This window comes from Cucurbita pepo, chromosome LG15, assembly GCF_002806865.2.
Source record: "Cucurbita pepo subsp. pepo cultivar mu-cu-16 chromosome LG15, ASM280686v2, whole genome shotgun sequence".
Taxonomy (NCBI): Eukaryota; Viridiplantae; Streptophyta; class Magnoliopsida; order Cucurbitales; family Cucurbitaceae; genus Cucurbita; species Cucurbita pepo.
Genome location: NC_036652.1, coordinates 1255917 through 1276996, shown reverse-complemented (window position 1 = coordinate 1276996; position 21080 = coordinate 1255917). Strand labels below are relative to the sequence as shown.

General features: G+C 39.1%; 1 protein-coding gene and 1 pseudogene across 1 annotated transcript; both read left to right on the top strand.

The window, feature by feature from the left end:
* The first annotated feature begins 14152 nt into the window (after positions 1-14152).
* LOC111811130 (GEM-like protein 1) lies at positions 14153-16345 on the top strand. The gene is made up of 4 exons (XM_023697871.1): positions 14153-14518; positions 14603-14698; positions 15429-15703; positions 15927-16345. Exons 1-4 carry the CDS (start codon positions 14434-14436, stop codon positions 16104-16106), a joined length of 636 nt encoding a protein of 211 aa, XP_023553639.1. The 5' UTR covers positions 14153-14433; the 3' UTR covers positions 16107-16345.
* Positions 16346-16469: 124 nt separating this feature from the next.
* On the top strand, positions 16470-20060 carry LOC111811131 (annotated as a pseudogene).
* Positions 20061-21080: the final 1020 nt, after the last annotated feature.

Sequence of the window (21080 nt, the reverse complement as noted above, 5' to 3'; positions counted from 1 at the left end):
TCTTGGGTGGCCGATAGTGATACTCTTGAGTGGCCGATAGTGAAGTAGAACTCCCATCAGGGAGTGAAATAGAACATGAAACCGTAAGCTTCCAAGTAGTGGGAGGAGCCAGGACTGCGTGCTTATTGAAGAATGAATCGGAACCCACTGAAGCCACAACAAAAGCGAGTGTCTTCATGGGGCAATTGTCACTACTTATGGACCCAAACCTGGATGATCTATCCATGACCAAGATGAAGTTTGGGTAAAACTAAGTGGAGGTTCGAACCTAGACCAGGATGAAGTTTGGGTAAAACTAAGTGGAGATCCGAACCCGTGGAGGTCCGAACCGACTGATGTTGAAATTATGAAAAAAAAAAATGGTTGTGAGGTTAAATTTGACCAAGAATAAATTCTAAATTCAAGCCGATACAAGGAATAATCAATAATTTCGACCAGGCAAACCGAGTAAATGGTTCTAATATCAGTTTTGTTGGAGAAATTGTCTTGTGTATTGCTATGCTATGTCGTGTTGAGATATGTTATGCCCTACATGTTAGGGTATGATAAGTTCATAACATGTGTCATTATGTTATGTGATGTTATATGTTATAATAGAACGAGCGATATCGTAGTTAATTTAGATCTGGTTAAGAGCTAGATCTGTTTAAGAGCTTAAACATGTCTTAATGGTTTTCACTTGCATAAAACGGTCAAACAAGTATGAACAAACACTTTTGTCATATCAAACATTTTTTTAGTTCAATATTTGAAATTTGTTCAAACATTCTTTTTTTCTTTTTTAATTTTTAAAAATTCCATTTTATTAGTAGGGAAAAGAAATGACCGTTAAAATTTATAACTATTTTAAAAATATATATATTTGAAATATTTAATATTTTCTTTTTAGATTATTTTTAAAAAAATTAGATATTTCTATTAATTTATTCATATTTTTAAATGTAAAATGAAAAAACTAAAAAATACCAAATAAATAGGTGAAATAAAGAGGTGAAACTGGTGATAATGAGGTATATTATTATTAAATAATAGGATCGAGCAAATACATAAATACAATTACCATTAACTTTGCCCTTACAAGATCGGCAAAAAGGTAATCAAATGTGCGGTGGTGGTCTACCTGATCCAATTCCTCCACGACAACGGGTAATTGCGTTGCAACCACGGTCATCATGTAAGGGAGGGCGGGGAAATCTCCTATGTATTATTTCAAGGCAAGCCGGAGGAGGCTTTGGTTGATTGCAATTCAAAAACTCAATGGGTTTACTCTCCTCTTCATCTGCTCGGGCCATCACCACCATGCTAATCAAAACTAAGCATATCATCCACAACTTCATCGAAATTTCTGAAAAGAAATTTTATTTTATTTATTTATTTTTGATGAGCTGTGGATGATTTGTATTTTTTTTTTTCCATTTCTTTCCCTATTTATATGTTTTTTAAAATGATAAATTTAACAGAAAATTCATAAATTTAGTAAATAGTTAAATTTGGAGATCTAAAAATGGATAAATTCAACGAATTTTGTTTTTGTTTTTGTGAATTATTAATATTATTTATTACAAATAAAGGTGAGAAGCAAAATTAATGACTAATGCATAATGTATAACTCAATGGATATTAAAACTTTTAATTTTAAAAAAAAAGAAAAGAAAATAGGATTAGGGGTTTATATGACCCGAGAACCCGACAGCCTCAGACTACTTAATCAAGCTCCCTTCTGCCTTTGCATTTGAAGGACGGGTTATTCACATTTCATTTAATGGTCAGAGGCAAATTGAAAGCTAAGCAATGGTAATTCTACGACTTTCTTGATTAAAGTAACAATAACGTCACCTATATGAGCATACGAAAAGAAGGAAAGAGATACTCTATGGCATATGCAATTAGTAGGACATGGAGGAACAACCTTGAACGACTTCAACAAAAGGGTACCTGTACCTGAAGTCGAATTGGCCTATTTCTTGCATGTACCAATTGAAGTTTCTTTAGATTGGGTTGGGTTCGGTTGAATTTTTTGAAATTCGAAAATTGAGGTCGGTCTACAGGTTGACATTTTTTGTCGGGTCAACCGAATCAACCCAAAAAATTGGGTTATAGCTCAACCATATCTTACTTTTAAGATTATTACCAAGTTTAAAAATATTAGAATTTTGTAAGATATTAATGATATATTGTGACTGAATGTTTGATATTTAAATTTTACCAGGTAACATATAAGGTAGATAGGTAAAGTTTTTTTAAAAAAAATAATTTTAAAGAAAAGTAACCGAAAACCCAACCCAAAAATAAAGGTTTAGGTTGTGAACTCTATTAGGGTTGCTCAAGTCATCAACCCAACCTGAAATTTCAAAGGACAAAATCGAACTTTCATGAAGGATAAACAAGTGACAACAACTTAAGTTAACTAAGTAAGTGACTTTACCATCGGCATAATTATATTTGATTCTGACACGTGCTATGTGGTTCTGAATCGATATGACTATGATATGTTAGGTATGTATTATGATATATGAACGATATGATAACTCTTATGTTATGATGTGTTCAATGATATGTGTAAGATAAGATACGAGAATAATGTGATAAACGTAATGTAATTATATGACTAAGATATGATTGATATAACAATATGGTTCGGTTATGTATAGAAAATGATATGATTATGATAAATCGATAGAAGAAAGAAGAATATGGTTAGGATACGTTCTTGCAACGGTATGACTAGGATACCGTTCACATATATTAAAATATGGGGACGAAACCTTTTTTTCTCTCTCCCCCCTTAGAGGGAGACGAAACCGCTCTCTCTCTCAAAGGGAGACGAAACCTCTCTTTCTCAAAGGGAGAAGAAACCGCTCTCTCTCTCAAAGGAGGACGAAACCGTCTCTGTCTTTCTCTTAAAGGGAGACGAAACCGCTCTCTCTCTCTCAAAGGGAGACGAAACCTCTCTCTCCCTCAAAAGGATACGAAGCCGCTCTCTCTCTCTCTCTCTCTCCCTCTCTCAATGGAGACGAAACTGATCTCTCTCTCTCAAAGGGAGACGAAACTGATCTCTCTCTCTCAAAGGGAGACGAAACCGCTCTCTCTCTCTCTCTCTCTCTCTCTCTCTCTCTCTCTCTCTCTCTCTCTCTCTCTCTTAAGGAGAGACGAAACTGTTCTCTCTCACTCTCTCAACGGAGACGAAATCGCTTTATCTCTCTCTCAAAGGGAGACGAAACCTCTCTCTCTCTCAAAAGGAGACGAAACCACTCTCGCTCTCAAAGGGAGACGAAACATCTCACTCTCTTAAGGATTGACGAAACCGCTCTCTCTCTCTCTCCCTCAAAGGAAGACGAAACCTCTCTCTCAAAGGGAGACAAAACCGCCATCGATCAACGGGAGACGAAATCGCTCTCCCTCTCTCTCTCTCTCTCTCAAAGGAGGACGAAACAACTCTCTCTCAAAGGGAGACGAAATAACTCTCTCTCTTTTCTCAAAGGGAGACAAAACCTCTCTCTCTCAAACGGAGACAAAACAGCTCTCTGTCTTTCTCAAATGAAGACAAAACCTTGAGAGAAACCGCTGTCTCTCTCTCTCTCTCTCTTCAAAGGGAGATGAAACTGTTGTCTCTCACTCTCTCTCAAACAGAAACAAAACCTCTCTCACTCTCTCAACGGAGACGAAACCGCTCTCTATCTCTCACTCTCAAAAGGAGACGAAACCGCTCTCTCTCTCTCTCTATCTCTCTTAAAGGAAGACGAAACTGCTCTCTCTCTCTCTCACTCTGAAAGGGAGACAAAAACGCTCTCTCTCTCTCTCTCTCAATGGGAGACGAAACCACTCTCTCACTCTCTCAACGGAGTCGAAACCGCTCTCTCTCTTTCTCTCTCAAAGGGAGACGAAATCGCTCTCTATCTCTCATTCTCAAAAGGAGACGAAACCGCGCTCTCTCTATCTCTCTCAAAGGGAGATGAAATTGTTCTCCCTCTCAAAGGGAGACGAAAGCGCTCTACCTCTCTCTCAAAGGGAGACGAAACCGCTCTCTCAAAGTGTAAGGATTCGAATTTTTATTTCTTTTAGATTTTATGTTGAGATTTTATTTTTGCTGCAAAAAATGAAAAGATAGTATGCTATGCATTTATTCTCGCTCGAAAAGGTGTACAATTTCTGACAAGGAAGTTACTACCTTAATGGAAAAGTTATGAAACCTTTTATATTCCTATATTCAACTCTTCTCCTTCCTTGAAAACAACTTTTGCTCTCCAAACTTGTTTGTGTTTTCGAGGGTGTCTAAGTGTACGGAAAAATCGAGAGTGTTAGCCGGAAAAACGTGTGGGTTGGTTCACTGGGTAGTTTTCTTGTTCGACGAGTTCTCGAAATCGATTGTGTTGCAGTTTTGGAGGAATAGTAGAGTGAAAGTTAGTGTCGACGTCGGAATCGCTGCGTTGAAGAAGGCAAACCGTCGGGAGTGAAGGAGGAGGACACCACGTACCGTCTTCGAAAACGAAAGGGATTGTGTCATCGGCAACGGCAGCACATCAAATTAGGATTTTCGTGAGGGTTTAGGCGAAGAAGACGCATAGTCGGGTCGGGTTTCGGCCTCTAAACCGGCCCACGGACGAACGCAGGCCCTGTGAGTTTCGGCCCAACACGGACGCACGCTGCAGCCTTGGTCTTGGCTCCGCACGCGTGCTCTTGGCTCGGCTTGATGTGTACGGCGGCTTGGCTCCGTCAAATCCCTCGGTTCGGCTCCGTCAATTTCCGTAGCTCGGCTTGGCGGCTTAGTTAGTCGGCTCGGCAGCTTGACTTATCGGCTCAGTATCACTATAATATATCGATTCCAAGGTTTTTGGCCCTTTCAAAGCCGTTTCTACCCTTAATTTTATCATCTGAGGTCAACATGGTTCCTAACCGTAAAGACAGATTGGGTCGGGAGTTTATTTTGATAATGGCATAAAATTTAGCTAGGGTATGTTATGAAAGGTTCCTACGTTTTATATGGTTATTATAGGACGTATTTAACCATTGAGATTAGCTTGTGAGTGACTTCGGCCAAGGCCATCGAGGTAAGTGACCTTATTATTGGAGTTAGTTTACTACGTGTTGTATGATGGTGCGTGCCCTGTGGCCCCTGCATGCACCATGTTTTATTATGTGATAGGACTATATGATGTAAGAATTATGTGACTATTTATGCTATGAAACGTAATGAATTATGTTGACTGTTGACTGTTTATGTTATGTGAAGTTATGAATGATATGTTAGTAATATATTCTCTTTCTTTCCCTCTCTAAGAGAGGGAGATGAAACCGCTTTATCTCTCGCTCTCAAAGGGAGACGAAACCGCTCTCTCTCTCTATCAAACAGAGACGAAACCTCTCTCTCTCAAAGGGAGACGAAACCTCTCAATCTCACAAAGGGAGACAAAACCGCTCTCGATCAAAGGGAGAAGATACTCTCTCTCTCTCTCAAAGGGAGACGGAACAACTCTCGATCAAAAGAAGACGAAACTGTTTTCTCTCCCTCTCTCAAAGGGAGACAAAATTGCTCTCTCTCTCTATCTTTCTCAAAGGGAGACGAAACTTCTCTATATCTCTCTCTCTCTCTTAGAGGGAGACGAAATCGCTGTCTCTCTATCTCAAAGGGAGACGAAACTGCTCTCGATCAAAAGAAGAAGAAACCGCTTTCTCTCTCTCTCAAAGGGAGACAAAATTGCTCTCTCTCTCTCTCAAAGAGAGACGAAACTTCTCTCTATCTCTCTCTCAGAGGGAGACGAAATCGATGTCTCTCTATCTTAAAGGGAGACGAAACTGCTCTCTCTCTCGCTCAAAACGAGACGAAACCGCTCTCTCTTAGAGATAGATGAAACCACTCTCTCTCTCAAATGGAGACGAAACTGCTATCTCTCTCTTAAAGGGAGACGAAACCTCTCTCTCTTTCAAAGGGAAACGAAGCCGCACTTTCTCTCTCTCTCTCAAAGGGAGACGAAGCCGCACTCTCTCTCTTAAAGCGGGACGAAACTACTCTCTCTCCCTCTCAAGGAGACGAAACCTCTCTCTTTCAAAGGGAAACGAAACCGCACTCTCTCTCTCTCTCAGAGGGAGACGACGCTCTCTCTCTATCTCAAAGGGAGACGAAACTACTCTCTCTCTCTCAAAGGGAGACGAAACCGCTCTTTCTCTCTCTAAAAGGGAGACGAAACCGCTCTCTCTCTCGCTCAAAAGGAGACGAAACCGTTCTCTCTTAGAGAAATGAAACTGTTATCTCTCTCTCAAAGGGAGACGAAACCTCTCTCTTTCAAAGGGAAACAAAACTGCACACTCTCTCTCTCTCAAAGGGAGACGAAGCCGCACTCTCTCTCTCTTAAAGCGGGACGAAACTACTCTCTCTCTCGCTCAAAATGAGACGAAACCGCTCTCTCTTAGAGAGAGATGAAACCACTCTCTCTCAAATGGAGACGAAACTGCTATCTCTCTCTCAAAGGGAGACGAAACCTCTCTCTTTCAAAGGGAAACGAAGCCGCACTTTCTCTCTCTCTCTCAAAGGGAGACGAAGCCGCACTCTCTCTCTTAAAGCGGGACGAAACTACTCTCTCTCTCTCCCTCTCAAGGAGACGAAACCTCTCTCTCTTTCAAATGGAAACGAAACTGCACTCTCTCTCTCTCTCAAAGGGAGACGAAGACGCACTCTCTCTTAAAGCGGGATGAAACTACTCTCTCTCTCTCCCTCTCAAGGAGACGAAACCTCTCTCTCTCTCAAAGGGAAACGAAACTACACTCTCTCTCTCTCAAAGGAAAACGAAACTACACTCTCTCTCTCTCTCTTTCAAAGGGAGCCGAAGCCACACTCTCTCTAAGCGGGACGAAACTACTCTCTTTCTCTCTCCCTCTCAAAGGGAGACGAAACCGCTCTCTCTCTCCCTCTCAAACGGAGATGAAGCCGAACTTTCTCTCTCTCTCTCAAAGCCGGACGAAACTACTCTTTCTCTCAAAGGAAGAAGAAATTGCTCTATCTCTCTCTCAAAGAGTGACGAAACCGCTCTCTCTCTCTCAAAAGGGAGACGAAACTGCTCTTCTCTCTCTCAAAGGGAGACGAAACCGCTCTCTCTCTCTCTCGAGACGAAACCGCTCTCTCTCTCTTAAAGGGAGACAAAACTGCTCTTTCTCTCTCTCAAAGGGAGACGAAACCGCTCTCTCTCTCTCGCTCGCTCAAAAGGAGACGAAACCGCTCTCTCTTAGAGAGAGATGAAACTACTCTCTCTCAAATGGAGACGAAACTGCTATCTCTCTCTCAAAGGGAGACGAAACCTCTCTCTCTTTCAAAGGGAAACGAAGCCGCACTCTCTCTCTCTCAAACGGTGACGAAGCCGCACTCTCTCTCTTAAAGCGGGACAAAGCTACTCTCTCTCTCTCCCTCTCAAGGAGACAAAACCTCTCTCTCTCTCAAAGGGAAACAAAACCGCACTCTCTCTCAAAGGGAGACGAAGCTGCACTCTCTCTCTCTCAAAGGGAGACGAAACTTCTCTCTCTCTCTCTCAAAGGGAGACGAAACCGCTCTCTCTCTCTCAAAGGGAGACGAAACCGCTCGCTCTCTCTCTCAAAGGAAGAAGAAATTGCTCTATCTCTCACTCAAAGGGTGACGAAACCGCCCTCCCTCTCTCTCTCTCAAAGGGTGACGAAACTGCCCTCCCCCTCTCTCTCTCAAAGGGTGACGAAACTGCCCTCTCTCTCTCTCAAAGGGAGACGAAACCGCGCGCTCTCTCTCTCTCTCAAAGGGTGACGAAACCGCGCGCTCTCTCTCTCTCAAAGGGTGACGAAACCGCTCTCTCTCAAAGGAAGAAGAAATTGCTCTCTCTCAAAGGAAGAAGAAATTGCTCTCTCTCTCCCTCAAAGGGTGACGAACCCGCGCTCTCTCTCTCTCCCTCAAAGGGTGACGAACCCGCGCTCTCTCTCTCTCCCTCAAAGGGTGACGAACCCACCCGCGCTCTCTCTCTCTAAAGGGTGACGAACCCACCCGCGCTCTCTCTCTCTCTAAAGGGTGACGAACCCGCGCTCTCTCTCTCTCTCTCAAAAGGGTGACGAACCCACCCGCGCTCTCTCTCTCTCTAAAAGGGTGACGAACCCACCCGCGCTCTCTCTCTCTCTCAAAGGGTGACGAACCCACCCGCGCTCTCTCTCTCTCTCAAAGGGTGACGAACCCACCCGCGCTCTCTCTCTCTCTCAAAGGGTGACGAACCCACCCGCGCTCTCTCTCTCTCTCAAAGGGTGACGAACCCACCCGCGCTCTCTCTCGCTCTCTCTCTCTCAAAGGGTGACGAAACCTCTCTCTCTCTCTTGGAAGAAGAAATTGCTCTCTCTCTCTCTTGGAAGAAGAAATTGCTCTCTCTCTCCCTCAAAGGAAGAAGAAATTGCTCTCTCTCTCCCTCAAAGGAAGAAGAAATTGCTCTCTCTCTCCCTCAAAGGGTGACGAACCCTCTCTCTCTCTCCCTCAAGGGTGAGGCTCTCTCTCTCAAAGGAAAAGAAATTGCTCTCTCTCTCCCTCAAATGGTGACGAACCCGCGCTCTCTCTCTCTCCCTCAAATGGTGAGGAACCCGCGCTCTCTCTCTCTCCCTCAAATGGTGAGGAACCCGCGCTCTCTCTCTCTCTCAAAAGGGTGACGAACGTCACCCACGCTCTCTCTCTCTCATTATTGAACTAATTTTGTTTTATTTATATTTTATTTTATTAAAAAAAATTTATTTATCTGTTGCTCCGAAATATTATGTTTTGGTATGGTGGCCCCTACATGTGTCATATGCTTGAATATTATATTATGATATATGATTTTATGTTATGTGATATGATATTATGATATCATAAGTACGATTTGTTATATGATGCTAGGCAAGTTATGTTGGATAATGATATCCTAACTGTTATGTCATGTCAAGGTATGTATGTTATGTTACACAACGACAAACTATGTTATGTCATGATAAGCCACATTATGATATGATCATGTCATGATACATGAAAGTGATGAAATTTGAACTTTATGATGCATAAACCTCTTTAGAAAATGCCAAAACCTCCCTAAAAATACTAAGAAAGATATCATCAATAACATACCGTAGTTAATTCAAATCAAATCTATTTAGGATTTTAAACATGTTGGAAGTTCAAACTCAACTTAAATGTTATTTATTTTTCAGTATTTTTTTCTCTAAATAATCTATCTCATTCAAATTTCTCTACTACTAATTCAAGGAAAGAGGAAAGAGGGAGGGAGTTTAGTTCGAACCCGAACCTACCTCCTTTTCCTTTTTTGAATCTCTCTGCTATTGTTTGCTTGGATTTGTTTATAAACAATGTGAAGGTAAAGGTAGTAACTTTGACCATGAGGGTAAAGACAGATAATTACATTGGACGAGAGGACAGTAAGATTATAGAGAGTTCAAACAACTTAAATGTTATTTTTTTTTAATATTTTTTTTTCATATATTTTTTTTAAATGTAAAATAAAAAAAACAAAAAAATACCAAATAAAGAGGTGAAACTCATGATAATAAAGTATATTATTATTAAATAATAGGATCGAGAAGATACATAAATACAATTACCATTAACTTTGCCTTTACAAGATCGGCAAAAAGGTAATCAAATGTGCGGTGGTGGTCTACCTGATCCAATTCCTCCACGACAACGGGTAATTGCGTTGCAACCACGGTCATCATGTAAGGGAGGGCGGGGAAATCTCCTATGTATTATTTCAAGGCAAGCCGGAGGAGGCTTTGGTTGATTGCAATTCAAAAACTCAATGGGTTTACTCTCCTCTTCATCTGCTCGGGCCATCACCACCATGCTAATCAAAACTAAGCATATCATCCACAACTTCATCGAAATTTCTGAAAAGAAATTTTATTTTATTTATTTATTTTTTATGAGCTGTGGATGATTTGTTTTTTTTTTTCCATTTCTTTCCCTATTTATATGTTTTTTAAAATGATAAATTTAACAGAAAATTCATAAATTTAGTAAATAGTTAAATTTGGAGATCTAAAAATGGATAAATTCAACCAATTTTGTTTTTGTTTTTGTGAATTATTAATATTATTTATTACAAATAAAGGTGAGAAGCAAAATTAATGACTAATGCATAACTCAATGGATATTAAAACTATTTAATTTTTTTTATTTTAAAAAAATAGGATTAGGGGTTTATATGACCCGAGAACCTGACAACCTCAGACTACTTAATCAAGCTCCTTCTGCCTTTGCATTTGAAGGACGGGTCATTCACGTTTCATTTAATGGTTAGAGGCAAATTGAAAGCTAAGCAATGGTAATTCTACGACTTTCTTGATTAAAGTAACAATAACGTCACTAATACGAGCATACGAAAAGAAGGAAATAGATACTCTATGGCATACGCAATTAGTAGGACACGGAGGAACAACTTCGAACGACCTTCAACAAAAGGGTACCTGTCCCAATTGAAGTTTTTTGGATTGGGTTGGGTTCGGTTGAATTTTTTGAAATTCGAACATTGAGGTCGGTCTGCAGGTTGACATTTTTTGTCGGGTCAACCGAATCAACCCAAAAAATTGGATTATAGCTCAACCATATCTTACTTTTAAGATTATTACGAAATTTAAAAATATTTGACTTTTGTAAGATATTAGTGATATGTTGTGACTTGTGAATGTTTGATATTTAAATTTTGCGAGATTTTAGTTACTAACCTAACATAAACATAAGGTAGATAAGTAAAGTTTTTTTAAAAATAATTTTAAAAAAATAACGTGAAAAACCCAACCCAAAAATAGAGGATTTGTGAACTCTATTCGGGTTGCTCGAGTTATCAACCCAACCTGAAATTTCAGGTTAATTGAGTTGGTGACCCGAACACTTCAGAAACTAAACTCGTAATTCATTTGAATGATTGAGTTAGATGCTATCCCATTAGTATATCCTCTCTTTATAGAAATAAAAGAATATTCCATTTTCAATTCCTTTCTTCAAAAATTCAGTCCATTCCGACATATTCCTTAAATTATTCCTCCGACCAAACCAAATCCTCTTCTACATATAATATTAGCCAAATCGCCCTCTAAAATCACCACACAAAAAAACAATAATAATGTCGGCTCTTCAACGGCTCATCGGAAGTGGTGATCGGTGTCGGTATCCGCCGTCGAGCTCCGGCAGCGAAAGCGAATACTCGGTCGACGAATGCCTTTCCGAGATGGTGGTTGATTTTCTTGAAGAGTACAGTGGTGGCCGGAGTAGTTGGCCGGTGGAAGATTTGTCGAATGCCACCGCCGCCGCCGCCCCCGCCGATTGTACGGAGGCATTGGGTGAAATTCGGAGAATGGTGAGTGTGAACGGCGGGAATGTCGAGCCGTATAGGGCGGTGCTTGTCGGTAATGTTCAGGAAGCTGCGGAACTGGCGGCCACTTCGTCGCCGGACAGTGTTGTTTCGCAGCGGAGGTTGATGGTGTTTCTCCGTGAGCTTCGTTATAATGCAGCGATTTGTAAGACGAAATGGGAAAGCTCTCGTGATCTCACATCCGGCAACTATGAGTTCATCGACATCATCAACGAGAATGTCAGGTATTAATAACATCAATAATTTTGAGCATAATAAAAATGATTTTAACTAAAACGAACTCATTTATCTTACAAAGGTACTTGATCGACATGAACTTTCCAGCACAGTTCGAGATCGCGAGGCCAACGATCCAATATAGAGAGCTATTAAAATTCCTACCTTTAATTTTCATCGGAACGTCAGAGGAGTTGAAGAAGATGGTAAAGATCATGTGCAACGCTGCAAAGAGATCGTTAAATTGTATGAATCTTTCGGTGCCTCCATGGCGAAAGTACATTTACATGAAGAACAAATGGTTGGGACCCCATCATAGAATTGTAAATTTAGTTTTGGACAAGTCATCGACACCAAAAAAATCGACTAATTGGCCAGTGAAATGCCAATGGATTGGCTTCGATAACACTATCGTGGAGCCGAACACGAACGCATCTATTTGTGTGAGATCGATTAAGGCAGTTTGAACGGTAACCGATGAACAAAGGAGTGAATATTTGTTTAGATTTTGGGATTTGTTTCGGTCGCTCTAAATCATTAAAGTTGGGGAATAAATAATGTATGTGATGTATCTAGACAGTTGTGCAGCGACACGAGGGATCTCTTTTATCAATTTTCATCTATTAACTACCGATCATAGTACTATAAACTTAAAGTTACACTGTACGGTATAACAAGTTGTATATATAGATATAATCATTATAAGCAAGTCAATCATTCTCGAGTTATTTGTAATTACACTTGAGTCAAAAGTCTGTTTTACCCTTATAACTACATCTTATATCTTTAGTATCATTGACTCGGTAACGAACAATTTGCTTATGGTCATCTCAATCTCGAAGGTGTCATAGTTGTCACGACTCTTTGCACTCCAGGTTGCATATCATTAATTTTTGTTGGTATGATCTGATAAGGCAACCCTAATCCTCAGCCAAACGATCCAAGCTTTTGTTGAAGCAAGAACCCTTGAATCAATGTAATTAACACCTCCTTGTACGAAATTTGGATCAACTAAGAGATAAGGCTAGAATTAGATTACCATCGAAGATCTAGAAGCAAGATTTGGAAACCTTGTTCTAAATTGAGTCACTCCACAATCGAACTTGATCAAGGCTTGATTGAATGGCTAGGTGCAATTCTACCACAAGAATTGCTTGAAACTTAGAAATGCAAATATGATGCTCGGATTTCTAAGCGAAACGTCTCAATTTGAGATCTGAATTACATTCATCCACGAATTTGAATTTTACATAACATATTGCGGGTATTTATAGTCTCCCAACAAAAGACGTTTGTGGACGGGATTTATCCCCGATCCTCTCTAATCTCCACAAAAGACCATTTGACCTTTACATAATTTATGAAATTAAAAATAATTCTTTTTAATAAATGTTGATGTGCTTGTGTAGTTAATGCAACGGGTGTAAGTTCGAATTCTGTTGTTGACATTTTTTTTAGTTTTCTTGGAAATAGGTCCATTTGGAACATCGTGATTCTTATCAGACTCTTTTTCGTATATCGAGTTCTAGAGAAACTTCCATTGTTTGCTATTTTTTTTTTTGGGTCTCTCGTTCTTCCTCATCTGACACGAGACATAGTTCGAATCTATTCAATTATGTATGACTAAGCTCTCATGCACGTTGTACTCATGCATGATCCGTTCACTATGGTGTTCTCGCAATTGGAGATTCTCGTACCTATAACTACAAAAACTGAAATTTAGATACCAATGATGGAGACGGGCTTGCTTGAAATGCTTGCAATATCCAATTATTTTACCGTCCGTCTTTGTAAGAGAAATTGGTATGGCTCAAATTCTCGCCCCTCGCCATCTGCTAGCTAGTCTTTCCGCTTACGTTTGTAGATAAATGTCCAGAGCTATTGGTCAATCTCTTCAAATAAAGGTCTTGACCATCAATACCTCCTAAAGATGTCAAAATATTCTAAGGCTCCGTGGTATTGTAAAGATCGCAGTCAAAGACAACTGCTCGAGAATATAAACTTAAATCTAGTATTTAAAAAATACCCTTAAATTTTAAAAAAAAATTATTAATATTTTTCAAAATTTTTAAAAGTTAAAAAAGATCGTTACTATTAATAATATGTTTAAAAGATACCATTAAAATTTTAAAAATATCATTAACATCTTTTACATTTGCAAAAAAAAAAAAAATAATAATAAATAAATAAATAAATAAAAATAAAAATAAAATAATATATATATATATATATATATATATATATATATATATATATATATATTACTGTTTTTGACACCTTATAAATATTTTTTTACCGTGGTACCTACAGTAAAAATAGTTTTAAATTTTTTTAAAAAAAAATTAGATTATTAATTAAATTTATGAAAATTTGAAGGTATTTCTAAGTATTTTTTTTTTAAGTTTAAATGTATTTTTTAAATAAAATATTAACCGTTTTTATATTAATTATTGTAACTAAGAATATTATTAAAAAAAATTAAAAATTTAGAGATATTTTCGAATATTTTTATTAATTTGATGACAAAAATAAATAAATAAATAAAAACATTTTTTAAAAAGAAAATAGAAAACCCGCGGCAAGTTCTTGAGGAAGGTCGAAAATGGCGGGTACGCGGCTTCACTTCACTGAGAAGAATTGGAATCAGAAACTCTCTCTTTATTCTTCAAATTTCAGCGCCGAAATCGCCACAGTTTTGAATGAACACTGCTCAAGATTCTTCATCATCTTCATCTTTACGCCCTTCTGATTCCTCCACTTTAATCCCTAATTCTTATCTTCATAAAATGCGATCCCAAACCCTAACAATCGAAGCCCTAGCCGGGGTTAGACTTCGATCCTCATCGTTTGCTGAAGCCTCTCCATCATGAGCAATCACCTTGAACATGGCAATCATAATCCTTATGTTCAACATACACCTACCGCTTCGTCATCTGCCCAACCTGGGAAAAGTTCGCCTTCTTTAACTCCACTCTCAATCGTTGTCTCTCTAATGATTTAGGGTTTAAATCTTGAAAGTTTTGGATTGTGTTCAGGAGATAAGATGTGGGATGTGTTGGGTCGCTGCGGGAAGATGTTGGAAGGTTATGGGAAAATGGCAGAGGAAGCTGCCGAAAACGTCTGGCATCACAGTTAGTTTTTCCCTCAATCAAATTTCATTTCGATTTGCATAGTTACTTAAATTTCCATCTCCAGCTTTTATATGTATATCTATGACTTATTTAAGCTTTCGATGAGCCAATTGTAGTGATGAAACATTTCCTGCCGGATCAGGTTTCTTTAAGTGAACTTGGTGATACCAGCATGTTAAAACGGGCTGTGTCGTTAATAAAGGATAATATCTCCATTTGGTGGAGTCATGTTGTGAGATCCCATATCCCTTAGGGAGGAGAATGAAGCATTTTTTATAAGAGTGTGGAAACCTCTCCCTAGCAGACGTTTTTTAAAAACCTTGAGGAAAAGTCCAAAAGGGAAAACCCAAAAAGTACAATATCTGCTAGTGGTGGGCTTGGGCTTGGGCTTAGGCTTTGTAGGGGTGTGCCAGCGAGGACGCTGGGCTCCCAAGGGGGTGGATTGTGACGAGGGTGTGGAGACTTCTCCCTAATAGTCGTGTTTTAAAAACCTTAAGGGGAAGCTCAAAGAGGAAAACCCAAAGAAGACAATATCTGCTAGCGGTGGGTTTGGGAGCATGTGATAGAAGGATATGATAGAATATGATAGAAGGATCTGATAAATAACATGTAACATGGGATCAGTTTTGTATGGAGGCTGCTAATGTTCTATTTTGTTTGTTTTTGTCTTGAAAAATGCCTTGAATGTTGAATTATTAGCTCCTGATATACAATTAATGTAATGCAACAGTAAAAGTTAGTCCTAGCATAACTGATGCTGCAAAGGCCAGGTTTGTTCAAGGGACGAAAGTAATTGCTGAAGGAGGACCCCAAAAATTGTTTCAGCATACGTTTGGTGTTATTCCTGGAGAAAAATACCTTTCCTCGTATGCTTGCTATCTGGCAGATCCCTCTGGGCCTGTGAATGGGACGCTTTACATATCCACAAAAAGAGTGGCTTTCTGTAGTGAATCCCCTCTCTGTTACTCTTCATCTCCTGGCCAGCCACAGTGGGTCTATTACAAGGTATGTTTGACTCATTACTATTGGGGATGCTGTAGTTTTGTTGTATGAGAATTAGAATTAGAAGGATTTCTCGAATTTAGATTAAAGTTTGGTTATGCCTACCAATTGGAATGTTGTCAAAGTGAATCTTGGCTTAGCTATGGGAATGTTTTAGTGCTAGACAATGAATCTTCTGTAGATTATAAGTTTGAGGCATCTCTTTTGTGTATTTATCAATTCGTAGGTGGTGATAGAGCTCAATCAGTTGGCAGCTTTACGCCCTTGTCCTAATCTTCTCAATACCTCTGAAAAAGACATTCACATAGTCACAAAGGATGGGCATGAATTCTGGTTCCTTGGATTTTTATTGTTTAGCAGGGCTCTAAAGAGTTTAAATGAGGCGTTAAAGCATTCCTGTGCCTAGTTTGGATGAACCCAGATGAACTGAGTTTCTGCCTCCTCTCTGCATCCCATGTCTATGTATTGTAACTGTAACTAAAATGTTCATGTTTTCTTTTCGCAATTACTCTCCTCTTCTAATAAGGTGCTGCACTTTATTAGATGTGTATCTTATGCTGGTGACAAAAACCAGTGGTTCCTTTGCAGTTTTGTATGGGATGATTTAAAAATTTGTGCTTTACTCGGGCTCGTGCTCTCACTCCCTTATACTCTTGCTAATGTTCTTTCCTTTTTGCTCGCTCTCTTGCTCACTTTCTTGTTCTCCTTGCTAGTGATTTGTTGGACGCTACAAGTTGTTGAATACTCGTAAGATATTCAAGTATTCAACTTTGGTGGCTAATCGACTTGGGTAACACATTTCTCCTATTATAATCGTAAACTTTGAGAAGTCTTATCGAAGATCTTTTCATACGGATGAATGATCTTTCTCTCTTGCTTATTTCGTAGAAGATTTAAAAATTAAAAGTTTAAGAATGATTAGAAACATTAATGTTGAAAATTCAGGAAAAATAAAAAAAATTTCAGGTCTCCTGGTTCCTTTGGCTGCAACAATGATTTCAAAATAATTCCCTGATCTGATTTAGGAGATGGAAAGGGCCACTAATTTCTTAGCCATTGTGTTCATCAATATGATCATTATAGCTAATTATAACAATCATGTATGGCTACATATGAACTATTTCAGCGTATCGGGATCGACACAATCTACAGCATGAGCAATCCCCTTGACGCCAAAGACAACCCCTATGTTCAGTATTCCTCTGCTTCCCCATCCCCAAATGGGAAATGTTTGCTTTCTTCTGTTCTGCACTTAATGTGTTTGTAATAATTCCTCTGTGGATTCTCATGCTTTTTTCTTTTTTGCATATGTCCAACAGATAAGATGTGGGAAGCATTGGATCGGTGCGGGAAGACGTTTGATGATCGTTCTAGGATGATTGAGGCTGTAGCAGATAGCGTCTGGAATTACTGTCAGTTCTTTCCTCAATTCAAATTTGTTTCCTGAATGTGTTGTTTTCTAATTAGAAACTCATTTGCTGCTTCATCTTGATCTGAAACAAGCTTAGTTCTCTGCTGTTTAATATGATTGCTAAAGCTTTCAATGAATTGGTTCCAAATAATTAAAAGAGTTTCTGTCTGTAAAGAAATGGTTTCAGGTTTGTCATCTCTTGGTAATTTAATTGGTAGAGCTTTTAATGATTGGTTTCAAATGATTGAAACTGTTTCTTCTTGTAAAGAAATGGTTTCAGGTTTCCCTTAAAACAGTCCTGATTTTCTTTGTCCTTTTGATCCTTCTCTAGAATAATGAAATTTGGACGCTGGAATTGTATTTCTGTTTGATGTCTTCTCGGGCTTGTTAGCTTCTAATCTGTTCTGCAATATATGTTTTTCCCAACAGTGAAACTTGGTTCTAGTGTCACTGATGCAGCCATGGCCAGGCTTCATCCCCTTGGGACGAAGTTACTTACAGAAGGTGGTGTTAGAAATTACGTATTTTCACAATGGTATGATATTATCCACGTTGAGCATAAACTCTCATGGCTTTACTTTGGACTTTCCCAAAAGTCCTCATACCAATGGAGATGTATTTCTTACTTACAAACCCATGATCATTCCCTAAATTAGCCAACGTGGGACTCCCTCAGAATTCCAGCAGACGTTTGTCTTTCCTTTGCCTGCTATCTGTCTATCTGTCCACTTTCTCTGGGCCTGTAAATGGGACTCCATTCATATCCACAAAAAGAGTGGCCTTTTGTAGTGAGTTTCCTCTTTGTTACTATCCATCTCCTGGCCAGCCACAGTGGATCCTTTACAAGGTACGTCTGGCCCATTGTTCTTGAAGATATTTTGTTCTGAGGGATCTGAAATATGATGTTAGGATATATAACTTAGCGTAAGCGAATCACAGCGTTTTTCTTGGCCTGTTTGATTACTAGTACAGCCTTAGATATATTGAAGAAAAGACAAAATAGAACAGCAAGAGTACTCATATGTTTGAGAGGTCTCCACAAAAAGATTCTACTGGCTGAACTCTCTCTGTTCACGTCCCCACTGACATACTTCTCTTATCTAACATGTGGTGAGGGCCCTGCTGCCTTCACTTTCATAGATACTCTATCTCAGTTACAGCTGACCAATTCTTCCCTCCATCTAACTTCCATTTGTATTTCCCGCCCTTTATTCGATACGGATGGGTGGGATAGGTGGCTTCTTGAATGTAGGGAAAATTTCTAGTACTACCGTACCTCCAATCATTTGTTTGTCATAAAAAAATATATATTTATAAATGGCGTCTATGAAATAAAATCGTATGTCATTTAGTAACGTGTCAAATGTTGAATGGAAGGAGTATGTACTTGTAACAGCCCAAACTCTCTACTAGCAGATATTGTCCTCTTTGGGCTTTTTCTTTCGAGCTTCCCCTCAAGGTTTTTAAAACGCATCTATTAGGGAGAAGTTTCCACACCCTCATCACAATTCACCGCCTATGTCTGGCTTTGATACCATTCGTAACGCCCAATCCCGCTGCTAACAGATATTGTTCTCTTTGGGCTTTCCCTTTCGAGCTTCCCGTCAAAGTCTTTAAAACGTGTCTATTAAGGAAAGGTTTCCACGCCCTCATCACAATCCACTCCTTTAGGAGCCCAACATGCTCACTGGCACACTGCCTAGTGTCTAGCTCTAATATCATTTGTAACACCCCAAGCCCACCGCTAGTAGATATTGTCCTCTTTGGGCTTTTCCTTTCGGGCTTCCCCTCAAGGCTTTTAAAATGCGTCTGCTAGGAAGAGATTTCCACACCCCTTATAAAAGTGTTTTGTTTCCCTCTCCAACCGATGCCAGATCTTACAAGACTACCGTACTAAAAAAAATTTCATGCATTAATTACCCTGCTTTGTCTCTTAGTCTTCGGCAAAGAGATCAGAACAAGAAGAAGAGTTATCCACTGGTTGGTAGCCAAGTTGTCTATACAATTATTCTCAGAACTTGCTTTAGTATGATTATGTTTAGAATTTTAAGCATGGTGGAACTGTAGCAGCTAGGGAAATAATTATGAAGTACTGCAAAACAGTTTGATTTTCCTTGTTTTTCTTATTGCGATAGAAATAATCAAAGCTCAAATCCATAACTATAGGAAGATACATCCATAAGAACAAAACTTAAATTACATAAGATAAATAGGACTAGCTAGATTTATAGTTTAGTAGTACTGATTTGAAACCCTGTGAGTAGCAAAGTGATGAGTTCATAATCTCTCAACTAAATTTATGCGACGCTCACTCACTGTTTGGAGAGGATTATGAGGCTGAAAAAGGATAGTGTATCAGGGAAATGTGTTCTTCGTCCTTGTTTGGTCCCATTATTGCACATGCATGCATAGAACTGACTCAGAATTCATGCAACTATGCCCAACTGTGATCTTGAAAACTATGCTTGTGTTAACTACTTGATCTTGCACTTTATCCCCTTCTCAAATGATTGGTATTTGAGTAGAACCCAACTGGAATAATTAACCGAACGAATCACCGGAGGAGTTTCGTGAGTTTCTTGTCTTTTTATCTATCTTTTTCACTCAAGTTTTCTACTAGGGATCTTCTGTTAATGTCTTTAGTTGGGTTCCTTTCCATGACTGTGATGAATATGTAGGTGGTGATAGCGGTTGATCAGTTGGCGCAAATCAACCCTTCAAACCTCATGGACCCCTCACAAAAATACATCCAAATAATCACGAGGGACTCTCATGAATTCTGGTTCATGGATTCATATCATACAACAAGGCTGTCAAGACTTTAACTGTTGCATTGCAGCGATCCCATGCCTAGGTCGGACTTGGAGGAAGCCATAATGTAACAACCTAAGCCCACTGCTAGTAGATATTATCTGCTTTGGCCTATTATGCTTTGTCGTCAGTCTCACGGTTTTAAAATGCATCTGTTAGGGAGAGGTTTTCACACCCTTATAATGAATGTTTCGTTCTCCTCTCCAATCAATAGGGGATCTCACAATCCACCCCTTAGGGCCTAACTTCCTCGTTGGCACACCGCTTGGTGTTTGGCTCTGATACCATTTGTAACAGCACAAACCCACCGCTAGTGGATATTTTTCGCTTTTGGCTCGTTACGTATTGTTGTCAGCCTCACGGTTTTAAAAGTTTCTGCTAGGGAGAGATTTTCACACCATTATAATGAATGTTTCGTTCTCCTATCCAATCGATAAGGTATCTCACACATAATGCAACTATTTCCTCTCGCTATCTCTGTGTTTTGGATTTTAACATATTCATGCCTCATTCTAATCACGGGATACATATTCAAGGTACGTTTACGGTTTCTTTCTTGTACATCTGACCTGTAACGGTGCAAATAGCTTTATAAACCAAATTTTATATCTTACACTTGTGAAAACTAAGCAACCTATGCTTTGACTTGAGATTATATTATTGATTACTTAGAAAGTTGTGAAGAAATTCTAGTGGAGAGGTCTTTATGATCTTTATTTCACTTGTTTTTGGCATCTTCCAAACCCATATTCATTCGCTATGTCCTAACTTTTAGGGAATATCAATACATGTGAATAAGAATTAGATGCTTGAATTTCACTTTAGGGCTCTTTTTTTAGGCCTTTTTGCAGAGCTGTTAGCTGCCACAGAAGATGAAGAATCTGTTCTGATTTGTGAAGAAAAGCCTATCAGTTGATTGCTTAGCTTCTAAGAATCTTACGAGTACAATTAGTTAAGATATATATCGTAATAACGTAAGTCCACCACTAGTCGATATTGTCCTCTTTAGGCTTTTTGTTTCGGGCTTTTCTCAAGAATTTTGAAATGCGTATATTAGGGATAGGTTTCCATACCCTTATAAAAAATGTTTCGTTTTCCTCTCCAACTAATATAGGATGTAACGACTCAGATTTACCGCTAGTAGATATTGTCCTCTTT

Bases quoted from the DNA above. Each gene is read 5' to 3' on its own strand.
- LOC111811130 (XM_023697871.1), top strand. From the start codon at position 14,434: ATGAGCAATCACCTTGAACATGGCAATCATAATCCTTATGTTCAACAT. The intron at 14,519-14,602 runs GTTCGCCTTCTT...GATTGTGTTCAG, and splicing joins ATCTGCCCAACCTGGGAAAA to GAGATAAGATGTGGGATGTG. The intron at 14,699-15,428 runs GTTAGTTTTTCC...GTAATGCAACAG, and splicing joins CGAAAACGTCTGGCATCACA to TAAAAGTTAGTCCTAGCATA.